The sequence below is a fragment of the Patagioenas fasciata genome, chromosome 5 (assembly GCF_037038585.1).
Source record: "Patagioenas fasciata isolate bPatFas1 chromosome 5, bPatFas1.hap1, whole genome shotgun sequence".
NCBI lineage: Eukaryota > Metazoa > Chordata > Aves > Columbiformes > Columbidae > Patagioenas > Patagioenas fasciata.
In genome coordinates, this window is record NC_092524.1 from 42,444,023 (window position 1) to 42,467,169 (window position 23,147).

At 37.0% G+C, this 23,147-nt stretch overlaps 1 protein-coding gene across 4 annotated transcripts in view; it reads left to right on the forward strand.

The window, feature by feature from the left end:
- The window catches only part of AKAP6 (A-kinase anchoring protein 6), a 286,646-nt gene that overhangs the window by 197,128 nt on the left and 66,371 nt on the right, over positions 1–23,147 (forward strand). For all 4 annotated transcript variants that reach the window (XM_071809385.1, XM_065838655.2, XM_065838656.2 and 1 more), the window contains one exon: positions 5,172–5,292. In XM_071809385.1, the coding sequence (XP_071665486.1) occupies positions 5,172–5,292 (121 nt within the window). The remainder of the gene's footprint in view (positions 1–5,171; positions 5,293–23,147) is intronic.

The following is a 23,147-nucleotide window of genomic DNA, read 5'->3' on the forward strand; positions in this document are numbered from 1 at the left end:
AATACTTCTACAAGACAGTTCATTCTACTAGTCCCTAGGAAATATGAATGTGAAGCCATTGACATATAGTTCACCACTTCAAACATCCCGGGTTTTTACTAGAATGCTTTGATTTTAAGTGTTTTCCTTTGACTTGGTCTTCTCAGGCTGTTTTTTAATAAATGTAAACCGTATCTAATAACTGCTATCTCCCTTAAATGAACATAAGAAAATACCAGTGAGTTCATAATAGTGTGGGGCAAAAGCAGTTTGAAGGAGCTAACTAGTTCTCCTTATTTGGATACACCATCATCCTGATACAAGTTTTGTCATAACCAGTAAACACAGTAGAACTTTTGCCTGCAGTTTCCTATGCAAGGAAAGTCATTGACCAAGGTGTCCATGAGCTCTTTATCTTCAGAACTTCCTTTTCCAATTCTTAACTCAATGTTGAGGTCTTGGAAACACAGTTTTATTAAATTACTGACTGTAAAGATAAATGAGCCTTGTAAACATCCTTTCTTATTATACAGAAAGATGACTGTTTTAGAAAAGTTGATGTGGGCTAATTATGTAGGATTACTGAGATCTTGATTACATATGCAGAAATCTGTCAGATTCTCAAACACACCAGTGCAGCTAGTGCCAACCATAAAAATAATTTGTTCTGAATTGGTGTGTATATGTATATAAATGTGCACCGGGGGCTACATGTTCAAAAACAGCTTCTAATTTTGCAACCATAGTTCAATGTGAGCAAGACTTAAGGTTGAAATTTTGTGAGACATCAACAGACATTTGGTTTTATTGAGGACAGGAGATATAAAGCTTTAAGCCTCATGGGAAAATCCAGTTTGTAACTCTGCATACCACATGTGTAAAGCAAATAGGCTCTTATATGCACTTGTTTGCACTTATAATTACATTCTTATTACCGGGAATGGTAATCTACAAGTGTTCCCTACCTTTTCTGTGCTGTGGCCACCTTTCTGGGCCCTTACGTCCATCCAGTCCCTAGTGGCTCACAGTGGAATATCCACTGCAGGAGAACACCAGCTAGCCAGGCAGCAAGAGGTGACCAAGAGAGTTGAGAGCAGCTGTAAAACATTATAGCAGATCTGGCTGGAGATATTGCATTTATAGAGGTACTATTGGGAGATATGGTTACAATATTTACAACGCCATTACACAACATGAAGGACAGATCCTGGGATCCTGTCATCACCTAATATGGGGCCTTCGTGGATGCGGCTTTGCGATAGCTGCATTAAAAGGGACTTCAAGTATGCAGAATATAAGGCAGATTTAAAACTGTTAAGGTCAGAACTCTGACTGATTTCTCCTATATCCTGCTAATAAAAACATATGTACAGAAAGGAATTAAAAAAAACCGATGACCCAGAGGCTTGAAAGAACTTTTTGTTTGGCTGAATTTTTTCGGTAGGCATACCAGTGTGTTTAGAGTATTTCTACATACCATGTGAGTTATGCCATCAAAGAAATAATACAAACTGAAAGTATGTGTTAAACATGGGGAAAAAGGCTGATGGAAATAGCTTCACATTCCTTTTTATTTATTAATGCCACAGACGAACTGGTTTTCTCATGAGAAAGGTGCTCATGAATTTTCATTCAAAATAATAAATTGATGTCCACATTTTAAGAAATATGTTTAGAGTTCAAGGGATTAGACATGCAACTCTGCATATCTGATTCCCTGTTTACCAAGATAAAAATATACTTCTTAATGTCATTTCAGTTATTATGTACCTAATGGTTTTAGCTTATTAACCAACAAACCTGTATTAAGGAAGCTGGAGTTACTTGTCCTTTAACTAATATTGGGCATTCTTGTTGGCAATGTTTGAGTAGTTTTAATAGAGAATTATCTTTTTTTGCCGTAAGCAGATGACCTAATTTATTCTTTTTTAGTGATTAGTGGATTTGGATAATCAACCAAACTCAGATCTTTTCTATAGTTCTTGCATTTGTAACACACATCAGTATTTCAGAAGTTATGCTTTCCCTGATTCTGCCTCTGGCAAAATGAAAAAAATATCTGCTAAACCCAGGAAAACTAGATTCTGAATAAAAAAGAAATATTCAATATACTACAGAAATATGGACAGGTACATTTTAATCTTAACCTCTCACTGATCATATAATTGCTGGATTTTCTGAATATGTTTTCTGTGGCTTAGTAACTTACATCCGCTTCGAAATAATAGTAATAAGTAGACCCATCCATTTAGAAGTGAGGCGTTTGTTTTAAAAACAAAACTTTTTTTTGTTTTTTAATCAGAGTTATTTTAGAACTATTAAAAATATTGCAATCAAATTAAACAACAACAACAACAAAGAAAAACACATAGATGATGGCTTGTAGGCTGTCTTCACTATCTTCAGGCTCAGGCAAATAACCGCCATAGCTGGTTGGCTTAAAAATGCTCCCAGATGACTTTATTTTACAGCAGACAAACAAAAAAGAAAAGACACAGTATGTAAACTATGGAAGGAAACAGTGCCCATTACATATTGCATCCCTTTCTGAGCTTTTTCCAGTGAATCATGTTTCTCTCACTCTTTGCTTTGAGTTTTTGTTTATAACTTTAGCTAGAAATCAAAATGTTCAGCTGTTTCCTAGTCCTATCTGGGTTTTATAAAGATCAAAGAAAAGTGGGTTTGTGTGTCTTTAAAGTATTGATTCATTCTATTACACCAATAAAGACAAAATTGAACTGAAACTAAAATATAGTTCTATAGATGCAAAACAGTTGTTTGGATCCAGAACATGTTCTGCCCATTATAGTAAAATCCCAGTTCACTTCATGGTGCAGTTTCCAAAGGCATTCCATCCCATTCTGGTGGCAGCAGGTCACAAAGATTAGATGTAGGCTTTGATTCCCATCATCTTCATATCTTGATTGAGATTTTCACTGGTACAAACCAGTCAAGTCCAGTGGAATCTGTACTGACTTAAATGAGATTGTCCTGATTTCAGCTGGGATAGGGTTAGTTTTCTTCCTAGGAGCTAGTGTAATGCTGTGTTTTGGATTTAGGATGAGAATAAAGTTGGTAATACACTGATGTTTTTAGTTGTTGCTAAACAGTGAAGGACTTTTCAGCTTCCCATGGTTTCCTAACGATGGGGTGCACAAGAAGATGAGAGGGGACACATCAAGGACAACTGACCCAAACTGGCCAAAGGGATATTCTACACCATATAACATATATATAACAGTATATAACCATATAGCAGTATATAAACTGGGGGAGTTGGCTGGGTGTGGGCAATCACTGCTCAGAGATGTGCTGGTGATGAACAATTGCATTGTGCATCACTTGTTTTGTATATACTTTTTTTTTAAAAAAAATATTATTTTATCTTTCTTTACTATCCTATTAAGTTGTCTTTATCCTAACCCACAAGATGCTCTCCCTCATCCCACCGAGGTGGGGGGAACAAATGAGCGGCTGTACGGCGCTTGGTTGCCAGCTGAAGTTAAGCCATGACAGAGATGAAATCTAGTCTCTGATATCATAAAACGTATGTTTTAATAACTACCTGTCAGTTTTATCACTTGGGATAATATTTGGATAAGACAGAATGGAAAAGAAGGAGCAGTAGATACTGAAGATACAGAATGGTTATACAGTTTTCTGGGGAAGGGATAAAGATTCAGTATCACTGCAAATACACCATTCAAAATGGAGTTCAGTTTTTTTTTTTTTTTTTTAGTTTCAGAATGATATCTGAGTCAAATACCTCCCGGAACAGGAGAGAAGCCCTGAACTCCAAATGAAACTATTATATTTCAACAATAGTAACTTGCCCTTTTATGCTTGGTCTTCTTTATAATAGCATCATTGCTTACCTTTTCAGGGCAGCAAGCAATTTTAAGTAAGTGCACCTCATAAATTATTGAGTAAAAGTATCCTAAGTACAGTGGATTAAACTAGAGAGTTACTTCAGAAGCAGGAATCAACGCATTATACAAGACTTCCTTTGTTGTCAGCTCATCGAAAATAAAAATACAGAAGGCAAATGCTCTCTTCTCCCTTGCTTTGCTTTCTTGCAGAAAGACAGTCCTACTTCTCACAACTTTATCTATAAGCTTTCAAAATTGCTGTGCATCTGGCACTCCAGTTACTAACAACTGAAACTGTGATAGTATTAATAATATTAAAAGCATGTTAATTTATTGTTTCTCTGTTGAAATACTGCTATTTTTAATGGCATTGCTTAAAAAAAAAAGAGGTTAATAATTGGAGAAATTAGCTTTAGTGGAACACGCACTATTGTTTGTTCAATATGGGAGTTTTTTGATACTACTGACAAGGCTTTTGTTAGTTCAAATTTTGCAAGTTTTAAGATCCTTTTCAAGGGGTATCTTTTTTACGAATGTGCAGTTTTTCAGCATGTACCTTCTGGCTTGTATCACAGTGTTTTAGAAGAATCTATGCTTTACTTATTCACCAGGCTTTCAATAGAGAATCACATTAATCCTTTTAAGCTCCTTATTCTAATGATTTATTTTGTTGAAAACCGTCGTGATCCTCCTTTGAATTTTAATGATTGCTGGCTATTCAAGGATTCATTGTTTTGACTTCCTGTCCTTACCTTTGTTTCTTACATGTCTGTAGGGAACACCTGTCTAATACTGTATCTGGCCTTAGTTCTCACTGGCTTACCATATTCACTCAAGCCTATCTTAAGGCGTTAAGTTGAAATGCTAGCTACTCATCCATGAAAATAAATGTAGGATATTTACAGAGATAGGCAGATAGACAGCAGAGGGACGGCTGAACGGATTGAGTCATTTTTCGATGAAAATAATATTTTTATATGAATTATATCAAGATGATTGTTGCAAAGTTTGCTCGATATAAAGTGGGCACTTCAAAAACCATTAAACAGCAACATCTATGGGGGATTTCTATTTCAAATATTTTGAAGAAAATGCAGTATGCCAACAGTTGTCAGGATTTGGCATCAGCCACTGAATTTAGGTCATGGCACTGGTTTAAATTGGATTTCAGTTTTCATTTTCATCCACTCTGTATAAATACAGAATGTCTCTTTAGAAATGTAACTAGGAACATCATGAGTTTTCAAGAATATATTATTCTAATACAAGATGTTAACAACTACACAGTATTTATGCATAATACATTTTGTTCCTTATCTACAGCCTTTTGGACTTTGATTCAGAATACCAGGAGCTCTGGGATTGGCTGATTGACATGGAATCCATCGTGATGGACAGCCATGACCTGATGATGTCAGAGGAGCAGCAGCAGCATCTTTACAAGGTTAGCGCTACCGTTACTGCCTTTACCTAGCTATAGAAGATCTGATTAGCTTGACAAGTCTTTCTCTCACAGGATATCGCTGCGTTCATTGTATGTATCATGGTGTCTATTAGAATTCCCTTCCCTGTCCCCAACCTCATTTCCATCCCCTGTGCGCTGACAGGCTGCACCGACATCATAATTGCAAGAAAGTTCCCTTTATCACATTCTATTTGGTGTAATTCTATAGAAGGACAAAGATTTGTCTTCAAGATGAATAGAAATAAATGAAACTGCATTAATAAATAGACTGAAACAAAATGAAGGAAAAAACCGAAATGGTAGCATTTAACAAAATGTGTTTTGATTGGAGCTTTCAGCTGGATTTTTATCCACCTTTCAGACCTCTTCTGGGAAGAAAGAAATTTGCCTTGATTTTGGTTTGCTGCTGCCAGAATACAGGACTCTTCCCATTTATTTTTTATTAGATATACATAAAGCAGACATTGACATGTCAAGTCATCCTGCTTGCTTGTGATTTCAGCAAAATTATTTAGAATTTGCATACTAATTATAGGGTCTTCATTTAACACATACATGTATATACATAAACACATACACACATGGTTTCTCTTATTTGTCATAGCAGCCTTAGCCCAGAAGCTTTATCACTTTTTTAAAATAGACAGTACTTTCAAGAAGTTCCCCAAAAGCTGTGATTTGATGCTAAAATTGACTCAGGCTTCACTGTGTATTTGAGAAACTGTAGTCTACAGGTCTGAGGGGTGGTGGGGGAAAGAAAGGAAGGGATTTCAACAGGAATATCAGACTGCAGTAAATCTTCCTCATTTAGGCAATTTTTATTGGAGTAATTCTGACAGTTGTCATCCTTGAATTGCTTTGAGCATATGGCATATTTCAAAGAGCAGATTGTGAATCATAAAAAATAAAATTAATAACTAACCACAGAATCAGCAACAGTATAATGACAAGAAACAACTACCCTCTAGCTTTTTTTTTATTTCTTATTGAATAAATGGTACATTCAAGGTCAAATAGAAGTTGTTTTCTTTCTTCTATGATTGCATTATTTGATAATTTCTTAAACATTATTTATTTTTTCTTGCTTGGGCATCCTAATTTCTTAATGGTCTTCTTGCACTTTATTCTTTCTAATTTTACTCCTTTTATTGAAAAGACCCAGTAAGAGAGGGTTGTTACATGAGTTCAAATATGTTTATAAAGGGAAATATGGTTCAGGTCCAACTTAATGTAGGCTGCAAGGGAATTTAATTCAGTGGCCTCCATTTCTTGCTCTGACAAAAATTTATTTTTGCTAATGACTTCTTCCTAACTTGCTAAATTCTTGACTTAATCACACATTAGCAATCCTGGCTCTGGTTAGGCTCAGAAATAAACAATGTCAGAAATGGGTAAAAATTTCCTTGCGAATCTAAAATAAGGCATTGTGGTTGTGCCTGTCCATATAAAACCTGCTTGTACCATGCCTAATCTAACCACTAGTTATAGTCCTATACTAAAAAAATCAATCAACATAAATTTTAAGGAAACAATCCATCCATCAACATGAAAAGGAGCAAAGCTGAAGCAGCCCGCCCAAGTGTTTTAGGTGCTATTTAGGATACTTCTCTTTCCGATATCAAAATGTAATCATTCAGAATAATTGTAGATGGTAAGGTTGGGATAATAATGCATGGTGAGAAAAATAAAAGAGGGCAATAATTTAAGGATTAGTTTGCAGTACAGTATAGCAGCAAAATGAGGAAGACTGTGTATTCAAAGTGGGATGTGATAGTCTCTTAAATTTATGAAGTTCTGTATTATGATAGACATGACACTTCTGACAACAGAAAGTTTGTGCCAGGGAGAGTAGCCGAGCCTGTAGTCTGTGCAGCATAGACAAACCAGCACTGCTTCCAAAGCACGGGCAGCTTATTTGCTCTGCAGTTTCTGCAGAGAGGGCTAATTAACAGAACCCCTATCTGGTCACTGCAAAACCACTTGAATAAGGAAGGAACAGACCACCTGCCTTCCCACTGTGAATATTAGCTGCGTAGCCCTTTCCAGTGAAAGCAGCAAGCAAATTGTTAAGGATTGAAGGAAAGACAACTAGATTTGTGAAGGCTGGTTAAGAGATGACTCTGGAGTGTCCGTAAAGCAGGAGGAGTATTTGCAGGTAATGTAAAAAGCTTGAGTGTATAGCATCAAGATCTATTAGCCTTTCAACCCCCCACCCAAAAAAAAAAAAAAAAACAAACCCAAACAAACAAACACAACAACAACAAAACCCCAAAACAAACAAACAAAACAAAACACCTCCCGAAGTGTGAAAGCCCCATAATTTCAGACGTTTAAAAGCAGACAAAAGAAAACATCAGCAAATGTAATTGAGGGAACAATTCTGCAGGAGCAAAGGGGGTATGAGATAAATCACTGGGTCTTTATCATCCTTATCACTAGATCTTTGTCATCCTTAATTTCAGAGATTCATGTAACAATGAATCATGCCCTCAAAACCAGTATTAACAGTTCTTTACAACTAGCCTAGTAAACCTCTCTTCTAATCAATAGTGACACCCTTTTTATTTGGAGGCTGTTACACAGAGCTGGATGAGCTCCCAGCGAAGGGGCAGGAGCGCTGCCGACACCTCCCAGTGAACACAGCCCTGCTGGGCTGCAGGCAGAGAAACCTGAGGAGAAATGCGGGCAGCATTCCTCAGAATTCCTCAGTGATGCGGGGTGTTACGAAAACACAGGTCTTGCTTTAGTTATTCTTTATCAGTTACAGCTTCAAATGTGAACCTGCTAATTGCACCCTCTGCATTTTGGTGGATTCTCCTAAACCCACAGATCCCCTTCTCAGTTATTGAGCTGGCAAGTAATTGCACCTCAGAGCCAGCTCAGCAAGCCGCCTCGGCCAGCCAACCTGCTGGGGTATCGCTGTTACCACCAGTAATCATTGCCCCTAAGGAGTCTGTGAAGGGGAAGGAGCAATGATAAAACAGGTAAATCAGAAGGGAAAAGCATACATTAAAGAAGCATAACGCAATATATAAATGCTAAAATTGCACATGGGAAAGTAAAATGTATTTTCATGGTTAGACTATTTTCCCAGTACTCTGTTTTCAGATTTAATATAGATTTAAGCCAACTCTCAGCTTAATTTTGTTTTGTAATATTCTAGGAGCTTCCTAGTGTTTTATTAGGATCGATATTATTTCTCTTTAAGTAGGTTTTATTTTGCCCTTAATATAATAGGAGCAGCACAGCCATATTTTTGAAGTCTGAATATGTAAGTGTGACTTTCTCTAGATTTCCTATATTTTAGTGCAAAGATTTACAAAAAGAGAAAATTATTCTTTCTTGCTTCATTCCCATAGCCCTCAATGATTTCAGCTTTACAGTCTTCAACTAGCTAATGATTTTGAAAATCAACTAGTGTTTGATAAAACGACAGTCACAATATGAATTGCTGACAGTTTATTTGTCCTCTAATGTTTTAGCTATTAACTAAGAAAAAACTGAAAGGAGCATTTCCATGTTTTTGGACTCTTGCTTCTTTGTACTGCTGTTATAGCTCCGTTTAATGCCAAATGTATCATGTTTATTTCAGTTTAATCTACCGCATGTGAGCCTGATCTCATAAGCTTTAAGTACACAGAACTTGCATTGACTTCAGCTGTATTCATATGCTGTTGCTGGAGGATCAAATCCAAAGAATTTAGACTCTGTTAATTAGCCCTTTAGTGGGAACTTGAGTAATTCTGTACCTTGAATGTTCAAAAACGAAGCAAATCAGTATTTACTGGAACTGTGGAGATTAGAAATGAGTATACTAGGTAGAAAAGTTAATGATAATTCTTTCCATTTTCGTCACAAGATTAATTGCAAAACTTAATTGTGTTAAATTAAACCCCCATTTAAATAAGTACAGTATGATTGTTAACATTATTAGTAAGTTCAGAATAAAATTAACACTTTAAAATAAATTGTATTTTTCTGTCTGATTACAAACGACGTATGGTGTTTTTAATACAAACTGTAAGTCTTGTACCAGTAAGTCTTCAGCAACGGTGGTCATGATAGATGGAAAGAGACCCTTATGCAGTAGTGTGAAAATTTTGAAAACATTTATTTGACACGGCTTTTGAACAGGTTAACTACGAGAGGATTTCATCAAAGGGAAGCAGTTCACCGTATTAAATAACATGACAATAGACATCAAAAGCTAAGGATACCCTTAATAAAAAGTTGAGGGGAAGGGGGGGAAGTCTCCCAGCAGTTTTTGTTTCCCTCCTGGGAAGGTGCAGCCCGCTCTCTCCTCTGGGTGTGCTGCTGCTCCATCCAGCCGCCCGCCTGGCGCAGCGCGCTGTGGCCCCGAGTGGATCAAACAAACCCTGGTGAAAGTTTCCCTCATTTGCATCACTTCTAGACAGCCCTGTCGTACTCTTTGCTGACAGGAAATCACTGTCTTTGTCACCTTTTTTCAGTGATCTCCTTTTGGCAGAGATTGGCCATGTGACCAGGATTAATCACAACAACAGTTCTGGCTCAGAACTCAATGACATGTTTTCCTCAGCACTTCAATAATGGTGTAGAGGAGTCAGTAAGAAATGACTACATTAATTTCACAGTGAAAAGATAATTAACACTTAAGGACTAGTGCTATAACCTATGGAGCTATTATTCAAATTAAAACCAATGTATTGCAAACTTGTGAAAAAAAAATTAAAAAAAACCAGCACAAAACGCACAAACCCCCATGTCCTGTAATGCAACTGTTAAAATAATCTTACGAGAGTTCCCGAGTTTAAAAAGAAGCCCAAACTATATTTAATGCAGTAATATAAATATATAAAAACTGAAACATTTGAAACCGGAGGCTGAAGTATGTAAAGTGCTTACTTAGATGATATGAATAGGATACTGGCAAACAAAAGCAGCAGTGTGCTCCTAGAATGCTGTGCTTCAAGGAGTTTCCTTGGCAACAGAAATGCAGTTCCAAAAGTAGACAGAACTTTCCTCAGAAAACATACTATTAATAACAACCTTCCGGAACAACTTGGAACAATTTGACTACTTGGCAATAATAATGCCAAGTGTTCTGCAAATTAATCTAACACATAACAGTTATATGTTTCTCTTGCCCATAATTCTCCTGAACTGGGGGACTGAGTTCACTGCTGTTAGAGGATACGAATGTGCAAAGCAGTTCCAAATGCTGTGCAGAGAGAGGGCTCAAATAGCAGCAGCCTATAAGGATGAATTAATGTGCTTCGTATCATTTTAACTTGTAAACCAGATTAGTTTAATTGGATTACTTTGTTCCATTTAAAACGAGTCCTGCGTACCTACTGAAGCTACTATGCAATTCAGTCTTTATTTCAAGCAGATTTTCCATATAAAGAAAACTTATTAAAAGATTAACAGCCTGTAGAGTGATATATTTGGACAATATGCTTAGGGGATTGGTTATAAACTAGAAAACGTGAACTTTTCTGCTCCTACATTGCATAATCTGCCTGGTTTGGGATGACTTCTGTCTGTCTGGTAATCTGTCAGTGCCTGCACCGAGTTGCTAAAAGAGTCAGTGGGAGACGATGGTGATCATCACTCCAGAGGAAGCTCTCAGCACACTGCAGGATTGAGCCCCTTGTAGGTAGTAACTACAAATTTGCTGTACATGTGATATTTTTAGGTATGTCATCATTTCTGTATGAGCCAAGAGAATAAACTAATTTCAGATTTGCCTTGCCAATAGGAAGCATTAGAATTCCACTAAAGGCCACAAGTTTACCAGGCAGGAAGGGTAGGCTGTACTAGTACCTCGACTTTTACTGAATTCTTGGATCTAAAGGTTAAAAGTAATCAATATCTCATTGTGTAGCCTGATAATAAGTAATAACCATGATGTTAAAATCTAAATGATTGCAGATAACACTTAGGTATGTTGACCCGTTTGGAAGGGTTTTTTAATTGCAATCAGAATAGTCATTATATTTTGCTAATAAACTTTCAGGCTACTTTGCAAAAATCACCACCTTTTTGAAATATGATGTTAACGCTACTAGCAAATTGTGTGCCAAATTATGTCTCAAAGTGAGAGCTTTTTTTTTTTTCCTAGCAAAGCATATGTAGTACTCTTTTTTTTTTTTAAAAAAAAAAAGAAAAGATTATTCTGCTAAATAGAATAAATGGAGATATTCATTAGCAATACTAAGTTACAGCACTTATGTCTACGTATATAGATTGATTCATGTCTCAGTGGAATTTATTCTTTGTCTTTGACATTGTGCTATGTTTTTAACTGTCATGTATAGTAAAAAGACTGAGCTAAGTTTTGCACAACTCTAATTTCAGTTACTGTTCTTCATGAAGTTCAGTAATTTCCATGTGCTAGGCTAGTTTGTTTGTTTGTTTGTTTCCCAGCAGATTATGAACTTCTACAACTTTCCACAGTAGGTAGGAAAAACAACTGTTTTGTACAAGAAGTCTCAAAAATGCCTGATACCACAAGCAGCAGTAAAAATCCAACTGCTATTAGAACGTCAACTAAATGAGTTCAGGACCTGACACAGACAAGTTTCGTAGTCTCTTATTGCAGGGGGTGATGAAATCAGTTAACTTTTTCTACACAAGTATTTTCACTTCATTTGCACCAGAAAACAGAGTGAAAACTCTTTTGTGACACATTGTATAACAACCAGATTGTCCCTCATTGGTCCATATGTTTGACTTTGTAATATGATTAATTCCTCACTGTTTCTGGCAAATTTTATATTTTCAAAAGCAAACACGAAAATAATTGTTGGTGAAAAGTCTTACATAAATCAGAGAAAAGTTAAGTTTTAATGTCTAATACAATTAAAACAGGACAACACTGATTACCACATCTACAGAATTACAAAGTAAGCCCAGAGAATGGATAAAGGAAGAATATGAAAAATATATTTACATTTTATGGGTTGCTTCCATAATGTATTTCAAATGTAAACATACGTTTTTAAAGGCAGTGTTGTGATTTCTATGGAGCAAACTCCCTGTATTTCTGCAAGAACTTGCTTGATGCATTTCACAAGAGTGAGTTTCTCCTATTTCTTCCCAGCATGACATTGAAGATGAACTTCACATTGTAGGAAAGCAGTATTTACTGAGCTTGTAGCAAAAGCCAGCACAGCTTTGGGAGATTAAAGCAGTGTGTCTAGAATGAAAGAGGCATTCGACTTCAAACAAAAGTAAATGTGTACCATGTAGCTGTCATCACCATTCCTTACTACAGCTGGAAAATGTGGACAGTTTACAGTCATCACGTCAAGCGCCTTAGTCAACTCCACATGCTCTGTCTTTGTGCCCTGCTGTAAAGCGGTAGGATAAGGTCCCAAGCAGTGAGAACTTAAGGCATTGTCAGATATTCAGCGCTGAAGCAATAGTCTGGCACACTCAGCTATGACTGTTCGAGTGCGTATGTCCCCCAGTAAATTACCCAAAGACATTTTCTGTTCATCAAACATTTTCAGTTTTAAAAAAAACGGAATGGCACCTTAATTATTTCCAAAGGATGATGAAGATCACAACTTTCATGGCTTTCTATATCCTAGGACTGCCTGCTGTCCAAACAAAGTAGAAAGGGCTCAAGATTAGTCTCAGATATACTAAATTATTCAGATCTTCTGAAGTACAAGTAAGAATAGCTGAAATATAGCAGCACTCTTACTTAATCATTGGGCCAAGAGTCCCTAAGAAAAACTGTTATGCTTCTGCTGTTATATGTGCAGTTAAACATTGTGGACAATGCTGGTGCTTCAATGTTCTTCAATACTCTGAACTGAGTAAAGAAGCCATATGATGCTCCAAAATATGGGCATGTTCTGATTTACATGACTCTTAGCACAACCTTTCAAAATCTCATTCTTTGGTCTAGAGGAGTTTAAGTTATCTGTTTTTTCTTGTTTCTTGACACACTGGATCAGATGCAGTATTACAGCAGATTTTATAAAGGTTCATATGAATCAGCTAACTAAAAACATCTCATGAAGTGGCTTGTGAATTTGCACTCACAATTCACCCATAAAGTCTCACATACAGTAATACCAAATAAGGGATAACAGCCCTATACAGAAACAAATTCAAAGCAGCCAGGACTGTTTTTTCTTTACCACACTGTATCTCAGAAACCTTAGTCTAATATTTCACAGCCTTTGTTCTGGGTTGTGAAACCATGTACCATGTATTATACAATGACTATATAACATAAAAATGGCTCCATCATGTCAGAGAATCGCAGAATCACAGAATGTTTGGGATTGGAAGGGGCCTCTGGAGACCATCTAGTCCAACCCACCTGCTAAAGCAGGTTCACCTAGAGTAGATTGCACAGGAATGCGTCCAGGCAGGTCTTGAATGTCTCCAGAGAAGGAGACTCCACAACCTCTCTGGGCAGCCTGTTCCAGTGCTCCTATGCAGTTCTCCAGATGTTTTTCTTCCCTGATGTTGTCCAGTAATCCTGAGTGCATGTAGCCTTACAAAAGCCCAGCATCGTGCCTCAAGGAGTCTCATAGGTTCAACCCCACACCAGGAGGAACCGCCTGCACATTGTGTCTGTGCACATTTGCTCTAAAGCTGCTTTCTCTCTCACCTGAGGCCTCATAGTATTTTTGTTGGAAGAAGAGGAAATAATATATTGAAGTAAGATAAAATTAGGAGTGTTAATAGCACAATGACAACATATTTTTTGAAGTTGTATGTGGACAGGGTTTTGGTTTTTTTTAGCAGCTTGGTGAATTAGGCTTTCTTAGAGGGATGTGGATAAATCACAAGCAAAAAATATATGGGGCAATAGTATTACCCTCTTCCCCAAGATAGCTGTCAATTTGTAATTCACTTTCTTATTTTTTCACCTTATACTGCAGGAGAATTTTTTTTTCCCCTATACTCATAGAAATTATGTGCTTTGTCTATGATGTTTGGCTTCATAAACATAATACAGGAAATACTGCTTTCTTCCCCAATTAATTCTCATCAGTATACCTCATAAGTAATTATTGATACTGTAATATTCCTTTTTAAAAAATAAACAAAAAACAAATTACCACAGGAAACCTTTTTAGCAGGTTTTCTGTGTGAAACCCAAATTCACTAAATATCAATAGACATGCAGTAGCCATACATTCGATGCATACATATCTAAATTATATTAAAAAAAGTTGTAGGTTTATAATCTCCTGACTATATCTATCTATCTATCTATCTATCTATCTATCTATCTATCTATCTATATGTAATCTGTATTTTTATAAATACATGGATTATATGTTCCATTTATATAGAGAATATATGTTAATTATCAGTATAAAATATAGATATGAAATGTTTATTTGTATATATTTGTAACCCTTTTGCATATTTAAGGTTAGGTGATGGCTTTAAATTTTCTATATATGTTTCTAATACATTATACCAAAAATAGCCACAGCATTTTGTGCTGACTTCTAAGAAGGTAAAATAAATGATCAACAGGTCCAATGGTGTCCTAGGGTAGGCTCTGGCCAACTCCTCTGGCCAGTGAGAAATGCCCGTGGTTCTTCTTAAATATTGTGGGTCTTGATATTACAGGCATTGCAGCAAACATGGTTGCTATAGAATTCTAGTGATCTTGAACTTTAAATGTTAAAGTTGGCTCTATGGCAAGATGCTTTTTGAGGAAGATTGTGGTTGTATCCTTCACATCCTGTTGTTGCAGAACAACAGGTGCTGTTACAGATGTGCAGGACATACTCCAGCTGTGTCACAGGGCAGACCATCAACACATTGTCACAGGCTGCAGGGAAGGCAATGGAGAGGTTGTAGTTTGAACAGGGATACACTGGGAGAAGGGGTCATCTGTGAAGACTTAGACAGTGATTCAGAAGAGAAGCTTAAGTTAAGGACTCTGAAATAGTCTCAGAAGAAACCTTTTATCTTTTATATCTCTCTCCACTAATTGTACAAAGAAGCTGTCAAGATCAGCCTCACTTGGCATCACCTCTCACTGACTCTTAGTTATTGTGAAAAGAAGAGGGTTTAGTACCATTGTGTCATGTTTATGCAATATTCCAGTTTGCAACCCTGCTGTGATGCATCTAGATTTTGGCAGACATATGCTGGAGTTTGATCATCTCTGCTTTACCGACTGATTTTTCTTAGAAATGGGAGATGATAGATACAGAATTGCCATTAGAATTTTTCAGTTGGTAACTTTCTAAAGATGATTATTCGCCTTGTTGAATGATGTATTGGAACGAACATACATAGTTGCTGGCCTTCATCAAGGAGGACTGTGTGTGTTCTGTGCTGGTATAAGAAGAATAATTCCCAAGATCTCTTACTTTGTTATCCTGTGTGGAGAGATCAAATGAACATCATCAGAGGAGAGAAGTAGTTAGTCATGTGCTCCCACTTTGCTGTCTCAAAGGTTCACCTCTATTGTTTTGGATTTTCAGTAAGTGGATGTAATTTATAGTCAGGGTTTATTTTTCACCAGCAAGTAAATAGTCAAATTCCTCATAGTGTGAACATGGAATTTTTGCTCTTTTTTTTTCTTTGTTTGTTTTTTCCCTCTAGGTCCCAGGAAAAAAAGGGAAAAAAAAAAAAGAAAAAAACCAGCTTGCTTTCTGAAAATATCTCATTTCCGTATTGCTTCAGCTTGGGTCAAAGAAAAATACTGCCTTCAGAACTTCTACCTGATTTAACCTTCAGTTAGGGTTTTTATGTGTCTCTTTTTTTGTTAGCTATCTAGGATATGTAGGTAGGTGGGATATGTAAGGTGTTTATGCCAGAGGCTGAGACATGTAATAGTTATAATAAATAAATAAAAAGTTAAATAAATAGAGAGAGAACAAAACAAGTGATGAAAATCCACCTCTTTTCCACCTTTGCTTCTGTGTGCAGAGCTAGGGACCTTTCTGTCCATTCCTCTTCCTAACAGTAGTAGTTAAATGCTGTGGCCATTGTGCTGTATGAGCATTATAGTCTCTTTGTGCAGTTAGTTTCTTTCTTGCCTACTAAAAATTAGAATGAGCATGAAGATATATTTGATTCCATTTTAAATAACATACAAGATGATTTTTTTGTAAATATAGCCAAACAATACTTATCAACCCATGAATACACAGGATAGAGTGGTAGATAACTCATGGTGCCCAGACGATTAAACTAATGGGAGCAGGTTTTGTTGCAGATGAAGACTGAAGGTCCTGGCTCCCTGGGCCTACCAAAGTTCAAGAATCAGTAGAGTAAATAAAGAGCCAGCTTAAGACTAGAACTATCAAATTCTTCCATCTTATTTCCCTTAACACAGCATATGAGATCTGCTGTGACAATAGTCATAGTAGAGAGCAAGGAAAGATCTGTGACTACTCAGATAAAGCACATCTAAAAATTGTAGGACATAGATAGCAGTGACTCTGAGAACCGGGAAAACTGGAAATCCAGACAAAAATGGCTTTGCTTTGAGGCAATAGAAACAATGCTTTAGTCTCTAAAAAGAACTGATCAGAATCATACAAATAATTCTAAGTAAAGGTAAAGCTATAAAAAGGTTTCTTAACCAATACCAGAAACAGAAAAGGAGATATGGTATAGTGTCAGAAACTAGAGCACACATGTGTAACCAGAGATATAAAACATTTCTTAATTGTATCTCTTCCTCAGGATCACTTGTGAAATACACAGTTCCCATTCACAGGGCAGACTTTAGAGCAAATCCAATCTAACATATGCCCCCAAACAGTAGCTGAACTATCCAGACAAGTGCCAAACCAGAAAGAGCAGAACACACACACAGATGTAATCCAAAGAACCCATGAAGCAAGGCAGATGCAGGCTGGCTTAAAATGCAGGCATTTTAGTGCAACATATGTAGTGTAACAGGCAACATGAAATGTAGAAGGAAAAATGTTCTTGAGAAAAAGAGCCAGGAAGACAGATTGAATATTTCAGTTACCTTTGAAATGAAAATACAGTGTCTGAAACCATTGAGAATTTAAGATTTTAATGGAGAAGGAGGTATCTGTAAAGTGACTTAAGCAGATCCAAAGATTCTCAGTGTTCTGGCAATGCAGAAGGCTGCCAGGCATTCATTTGCTATATTTGCAACTGTGCTATTAGATCAATGACTAATTTGATACCAGCTGGATTGTGGAGCCAGCTGCAGTGCAACACTGATAAGGAGCAAAATTAGACTGGAGAGATGCGACCAAGCACTGCAGATGTGCAATGAAATCATTATGAGACCAGTGAATAAATACAGTCAGTCAAGAAGGAACCCAAGAAGGCATCACTTAAAGTTTACTCTAGTTGTTTTACAAGAATTCTACACACCCATGGCCACAAATCTGTACAAGCTGTGGTTTCAACTGGAGGGCAATATTCAAAGCAGTACCGGAAAGAAGCAGGAAAGTTGTTGTGATTGCTCCCTAGCATTCTATTAATAGCTAAATATAACATATTTGAAGAAGGCGAACACTTGGATGTTAAAATGAAGTTAGCACAAAACCCCACAGATCACCCTATAGTCCACAAAACCAGAATTCTGTAAGTCTAGTAAAACTGATGGAAAAGACAATGTGGCAAAGCAGAGACCACACACTCTCAGAATGCAATTCAGAGTGGGTAAACGATCTATTACTGGTCAGAAAATCTTGGAGTAAACTGCTTCTAAAATCATTGAACAAAATGCTGAAAGCCTATTTTTTCAAGGCAACAGTGATGTCGAAAACATGTTTTGGCATATTGATCTGAATGAACAACATAGCCACAGTTTTGCTGTGTATTTTGTCAGGTATCTGTAGGCTTATATGCTCCTCAGTCTGAGCTTCAAGAGGTATTCCAGTGTAACATGGGCAAGGCACCCTTCCTCCACTGAGTAGCTGATGGCAATCTAAACATAAGGAACAGAAATGGCATAGAAGAGGCAATCCATAAGCAGCTCCTAAATGGAAACCTGGACAGGAGTATTAATCTAAATGCAGAAAATGTGAAAGAATCTGAGTCACCTGTGAGTGGCATCTGTTGGCTCTTGAAGGACTTTGCTGCTGGCCATGAGAAACCAGGAGCCCCTCAGGAAACAGGTAGAACACTTGGCAGAAGAACAGTCCAGTCTTTCATAGAGTTGAACAAGCATTTTACGATTTTTTTGCACGCTTGGCAAAGGTGTGTGGATTTTTGCCATGGTCAATACAGAGTGACTCAAAAAAGTTAAAAGACTAAGAGAAAGTAAAAGGGTAGGTGGGGGAGTAAGATAACAGTTGTTAAATAGTAAGACTATTTCAAGGGACTGAGCTATGGTCTTCCACTTTAAAGAACTGGGGTATCCCCATTACAGAATTGCAGAGCTTTAGGAGAAAATTCTGGTGATAGAGAGGTCCTGTAGCAGATCCTCTATCACTTTTCACTGCACCATGGTAGAAATAGTGAATGAGTGTAGGGGTAAGAAAGAATGAAAATAACATTCAGAGATCTATCAAGAACCCTCTGAAATCAGTGAAACTAGGAAATTCTCTCTAGGAAACTAGGGATTTCTCTCTTGTCCAGAAGGAACATCATATCTTGTCCCCCTCACATGCACAGTGCGCTTGTCTTCTCAGGGGAGCTACTGTACCATGAGTTACCTGGTGGGCAATATCTCATCTTTAAGAGACCACCTGCTGCCTCCAGCTACAGGCAGACCCCCACCCCACCTTTTTTTTTTAATGTCACTGCAAGTGCTGGGTGTATCTCTAGAAGTTAATGAATGGTACTGAGTTCTTCATAAAAGCAGATTAACACAGTTAAGAACTTGGTATAGATGCAAAGCAAAGAGAATACAGTTATTTAGAGAAATATATCTTCATTTAGTTCAATTGTATGTAAGATACATATCTATATACATGTATTTTGTCTAACAGCACGAATGCTAAATAAGTGAGCTTTGCTATTCCTGGCACATCTCAAAGTTACTCAGAGTATTAAAATGTTAAACAATAAAATGTGTATGTCATGGAAAATGTTTCTGTTTGGTTCACATTAGTTAAAATTCAACTCTTCCTGTTAGAAACCAGATTAAAAGAGAGACAGAATGTTGCTGGCCAACTGCAACAGGCAACAGCGAACAGAGATGCTTATTGTGGGAGACAGGTGGGACATGTGTGAGGAGCTTTTTGTCTCTCTTTTAAAAGCCGTGTTCCCACAAGCTACTTCTTAGCTGAACAGCATGGTATTTTCTCTCTGTGGACTAACAACTTCCACAGGCAGTGCTCTTCACTGCTGTGGTAAACCAGAAGGTAGAAAACCCTGATCTGCGTGCTGAGGCATGCTCAACTGATAGCTAAAATTTCGTGCCAGAAAATGAATCTTCTACCAATTTCCCCTGTTTCCTTCCCTTCAGGCCAGTCACTAGAAATATACTACTATAATAACTTGCACATCCTTTAAAAGCTGTTATGCTTGTGGGTGCCTATATATGTTCTGAACATCTCTTCACTGTCTGGGTAACCTCCAAATGGAGAGACCTAGAGCGATGGGAGATTTGATGACGTAGGCATGGGTTTCATTAAAATCAGCGTGAGCCATTTGAGTCGTGCATTTGATTTATTTGTGAATTTGATGTAGAGGTCTTATGGAAAAGGGCTTTTATATTGACACAGTTTTATAAGACTAAAAATAGCAAAAAACACCCGCCGTTTCCAGTCACATGCATATGGCTGTACTTCCTGACGCTTTCTAAATTCTTCCTTCTTGAAGCATATGGTCCCTTTCCCAGGCTCTTCAGAGACTGCTCCATCTTCGAATTGTTTTTGTAGCTGTATCTTTTAGCTTGCTGACTTAATCAGTCAGGGCCAGAATTTGCTAATGGTACATATTTGAACACCAACAGATTCTGAGTAAATCTCAAAACCAAGCACTCTCCCATGTTCTGATCTCTAGTTGTTAGGTCACCCAATGGTGGAGGATCTTTCTGAAGTTTTGACCTTAACTCCTCTGTTCAGGCCTCTCAGCTATTTGTGAGTAGTCAGCTGTGACCTTACATTTCACATCCCCTTCTTTTATGAGTCTGAATGTATAGTGTCAACAATAGCTTGCACTGATGCCTGTTGTCATTGCTTTGTATGGCTATAAGATATTTGGACCCAGATCTGTGAACATAGTAGTCTCAGTTCCTTTAAGTAGCAAAGCCAACCAACATATTTTTGTGTCACCGGTGTTAAAGCTTCCCAGGGAAGTTCCTGGAAAACAGTTATGGATTTTTTTGTATCTAGACTCTGTTCTGGTCTTTCCTAGGGAGCTGAGGGGTATAGTGTGATAGGCTGACCTGTTATGGAGCCTTATTTTATGAAGTGGCATGGAAAAGCTTAGGAACTTAGCTGCCGTTCATTTTTAACACAAAAAACCGTTACTCAATCAACCTTGGTATCCTGCCTCAAGCAGTGACTGCTCCTGGAAAACCTAAGATTAGATGAAGAAACACTCTCTTATATATACTTACAGTAGTTCCAATAGGTTTTGATTGGTGGGTTTTATGCATTTCTTTCTATGGTCCCCTAATTTTTTGTTAGATTAAAATGGATAATTAGCTGATGTGACCACCAGGTGTCCTACTACACTGTGGTGTTGGCGTCTGCCCTGACTCACGTCTTGAGAAGGGTGCACAGTAATATTTATTAGAACTTCTGTTGTTAGATGGTGTTATTCCATGAGTGCAAGTGTGGCATTTGTCATCTTAACTTGGTTTTTTTTGTTGTTGTTGTACCTGTCAAATGTAAATATATTCATACTACTGAGACTTTTGCAGGCCTATAAAAGGTTGCAAAATTAAAAACATATATAATGTCTTTAAAGATTTTTGCATGGTTTAAATATTCAAGCCTTTTTCCTAAGTGCTTAATGGCTTTGCCAAAGGACAGTTAACTTCTGCCTCTGCCATTTCTTCTACACTTTATTAAAGAGGTAAAGAATGAAATCAATGACAATCCTTCAAACATCAGTATGAAATGCCAATCACCAATGAACTGTAAAAATTACCTTTAATAGGGTTAATGTAGTGCTAGCGTAGTTGCTTAATGTACAAAAGCTCTATGGCTTGTTCTAAAATATGTATTCATTACTTTAATTTCTTTAAACTTCAGTTTGATAGCAACATATTATATCTCTAGCATAATAGGTAATGAAATGACCTAAAATATAATGATTAACTCAGATATATATTTGAAAAACGTAACCTGGTACTGTTAGGAACATGGAATATTCAACCAGGTATACTCTTATTTATTTTTAGAATTGTCACTAATTATGAAATTATTGTTATGCTAGGAAGTCCAGCCACTTAAACTAGGAATTGAAACCATTTTATGCCATTGAAGTGCAGATACTATTCACAAAGGTTTTGTCACCCTAATATTTTGGGTCACTTATTTTTCTCAATAGGAAGTATTCCTTCAAAAATCTGGAAAACACAGAATATGCAATGGGATCTTGTTGTTTCCTCCTTGTCCTTGTTTTGATTTTATTTTCTTACATTTTTCCATCTTCACTTGAGATTACTGAATTACTGACATATGCAGCATAATACAACAAGCATCTATTAACCAGGCAGACAACAGTTACAGTTGAAGATACCAATACTCATTATTTTAAACATATATCTTGTCTTAATGGATGCAGATCTTTCCAATTTGTATTTGTACTGCCAGATAGCAGTTCATAGCATGCATGGTTAGCAGGATAGGTTTTCCACAAAGCAGAACCAGGATGTCTTGAGAGAATGCCAGAAAAACAAAAGTTCCTGCCTTCTCTAGTGTTTGCTGTAGCTGAAGTAGATGCAAAATATCCGGCATTTGCCTCATATTACTTCACTTCTGGTTTTGTGTCCTGATATTTCCTGCTACTACCGTCCTTTGAAGCATTTATTTCCTTTTCAGATACACGCATATCTTTCCCACTTTTGAAGATGTGCCTTTTTCATCTTTATGTAGAATTCAGGTATTAAAATAGCAATAATTTACCAGTCTCTAAATCTACTGACATTGCAAATATTATGTAGATTTGAATATCGATGCTATATCACCAGTTTATCAGTTTGCATAGAGCACAGAGATTAGCATTTCAGCAAGGCAACATAAGTCAACAAAAACTAGTGTTTTGTTTGTTTGTTTGTTTGTTTTTTCCCTAAAATCCATTTCTACATTTTCATTGCAGTACCTTTACAGAATTTTTTTAATTACTGAAAGACAGGTTCTATTAATATACAGACATTATGCTGTGTGGTGGTTTCAGAGAAGCTCATTACAAAATACTAAACAGAAAGGGCAGATTTCCTGGTCTGTCAAGATCACTTCACATTCAAATCCACAATTTCCAAAGTGAATCTAGAGCAGTCAGTGGTATGCACTAGAAAATACTCTCCTTGTGGGTGAAATTCTCATGGCTATCATCCACTTGATCTGCTACTGTGGTCTTTTTCTCCTGCTCCCCATCATCCTTTCCAGCATGAATAGAAGCAGAAAAAAAATCTTTAAGTGAACCCCAAGAGCCTAACAAGTAAAAGCCAAAATGTGAGTAGAAGCAATAATGTCCATAAGCACAAATTATTTTTCATTTGTATCAAGGCCAAGTCATTGAAAATTGGCTTTCTGACAGCTCTAGAAAGAATCAAGCTTCAGGAATGTCTGAAGTATGTATATTTGAGTTTACCAGCCTCTGCAAAAATTATTCAGCTTCTCTGTGTTTTCATTCTATAAATTGTAATCCCAGGAACACCAAACAGATTTAACCCAAGATCGGTGCGAGTCATCTGGTTTCGTGTTTGATTCCTGTAGTAATGTCATGCTTTCGCAGACAAGCTA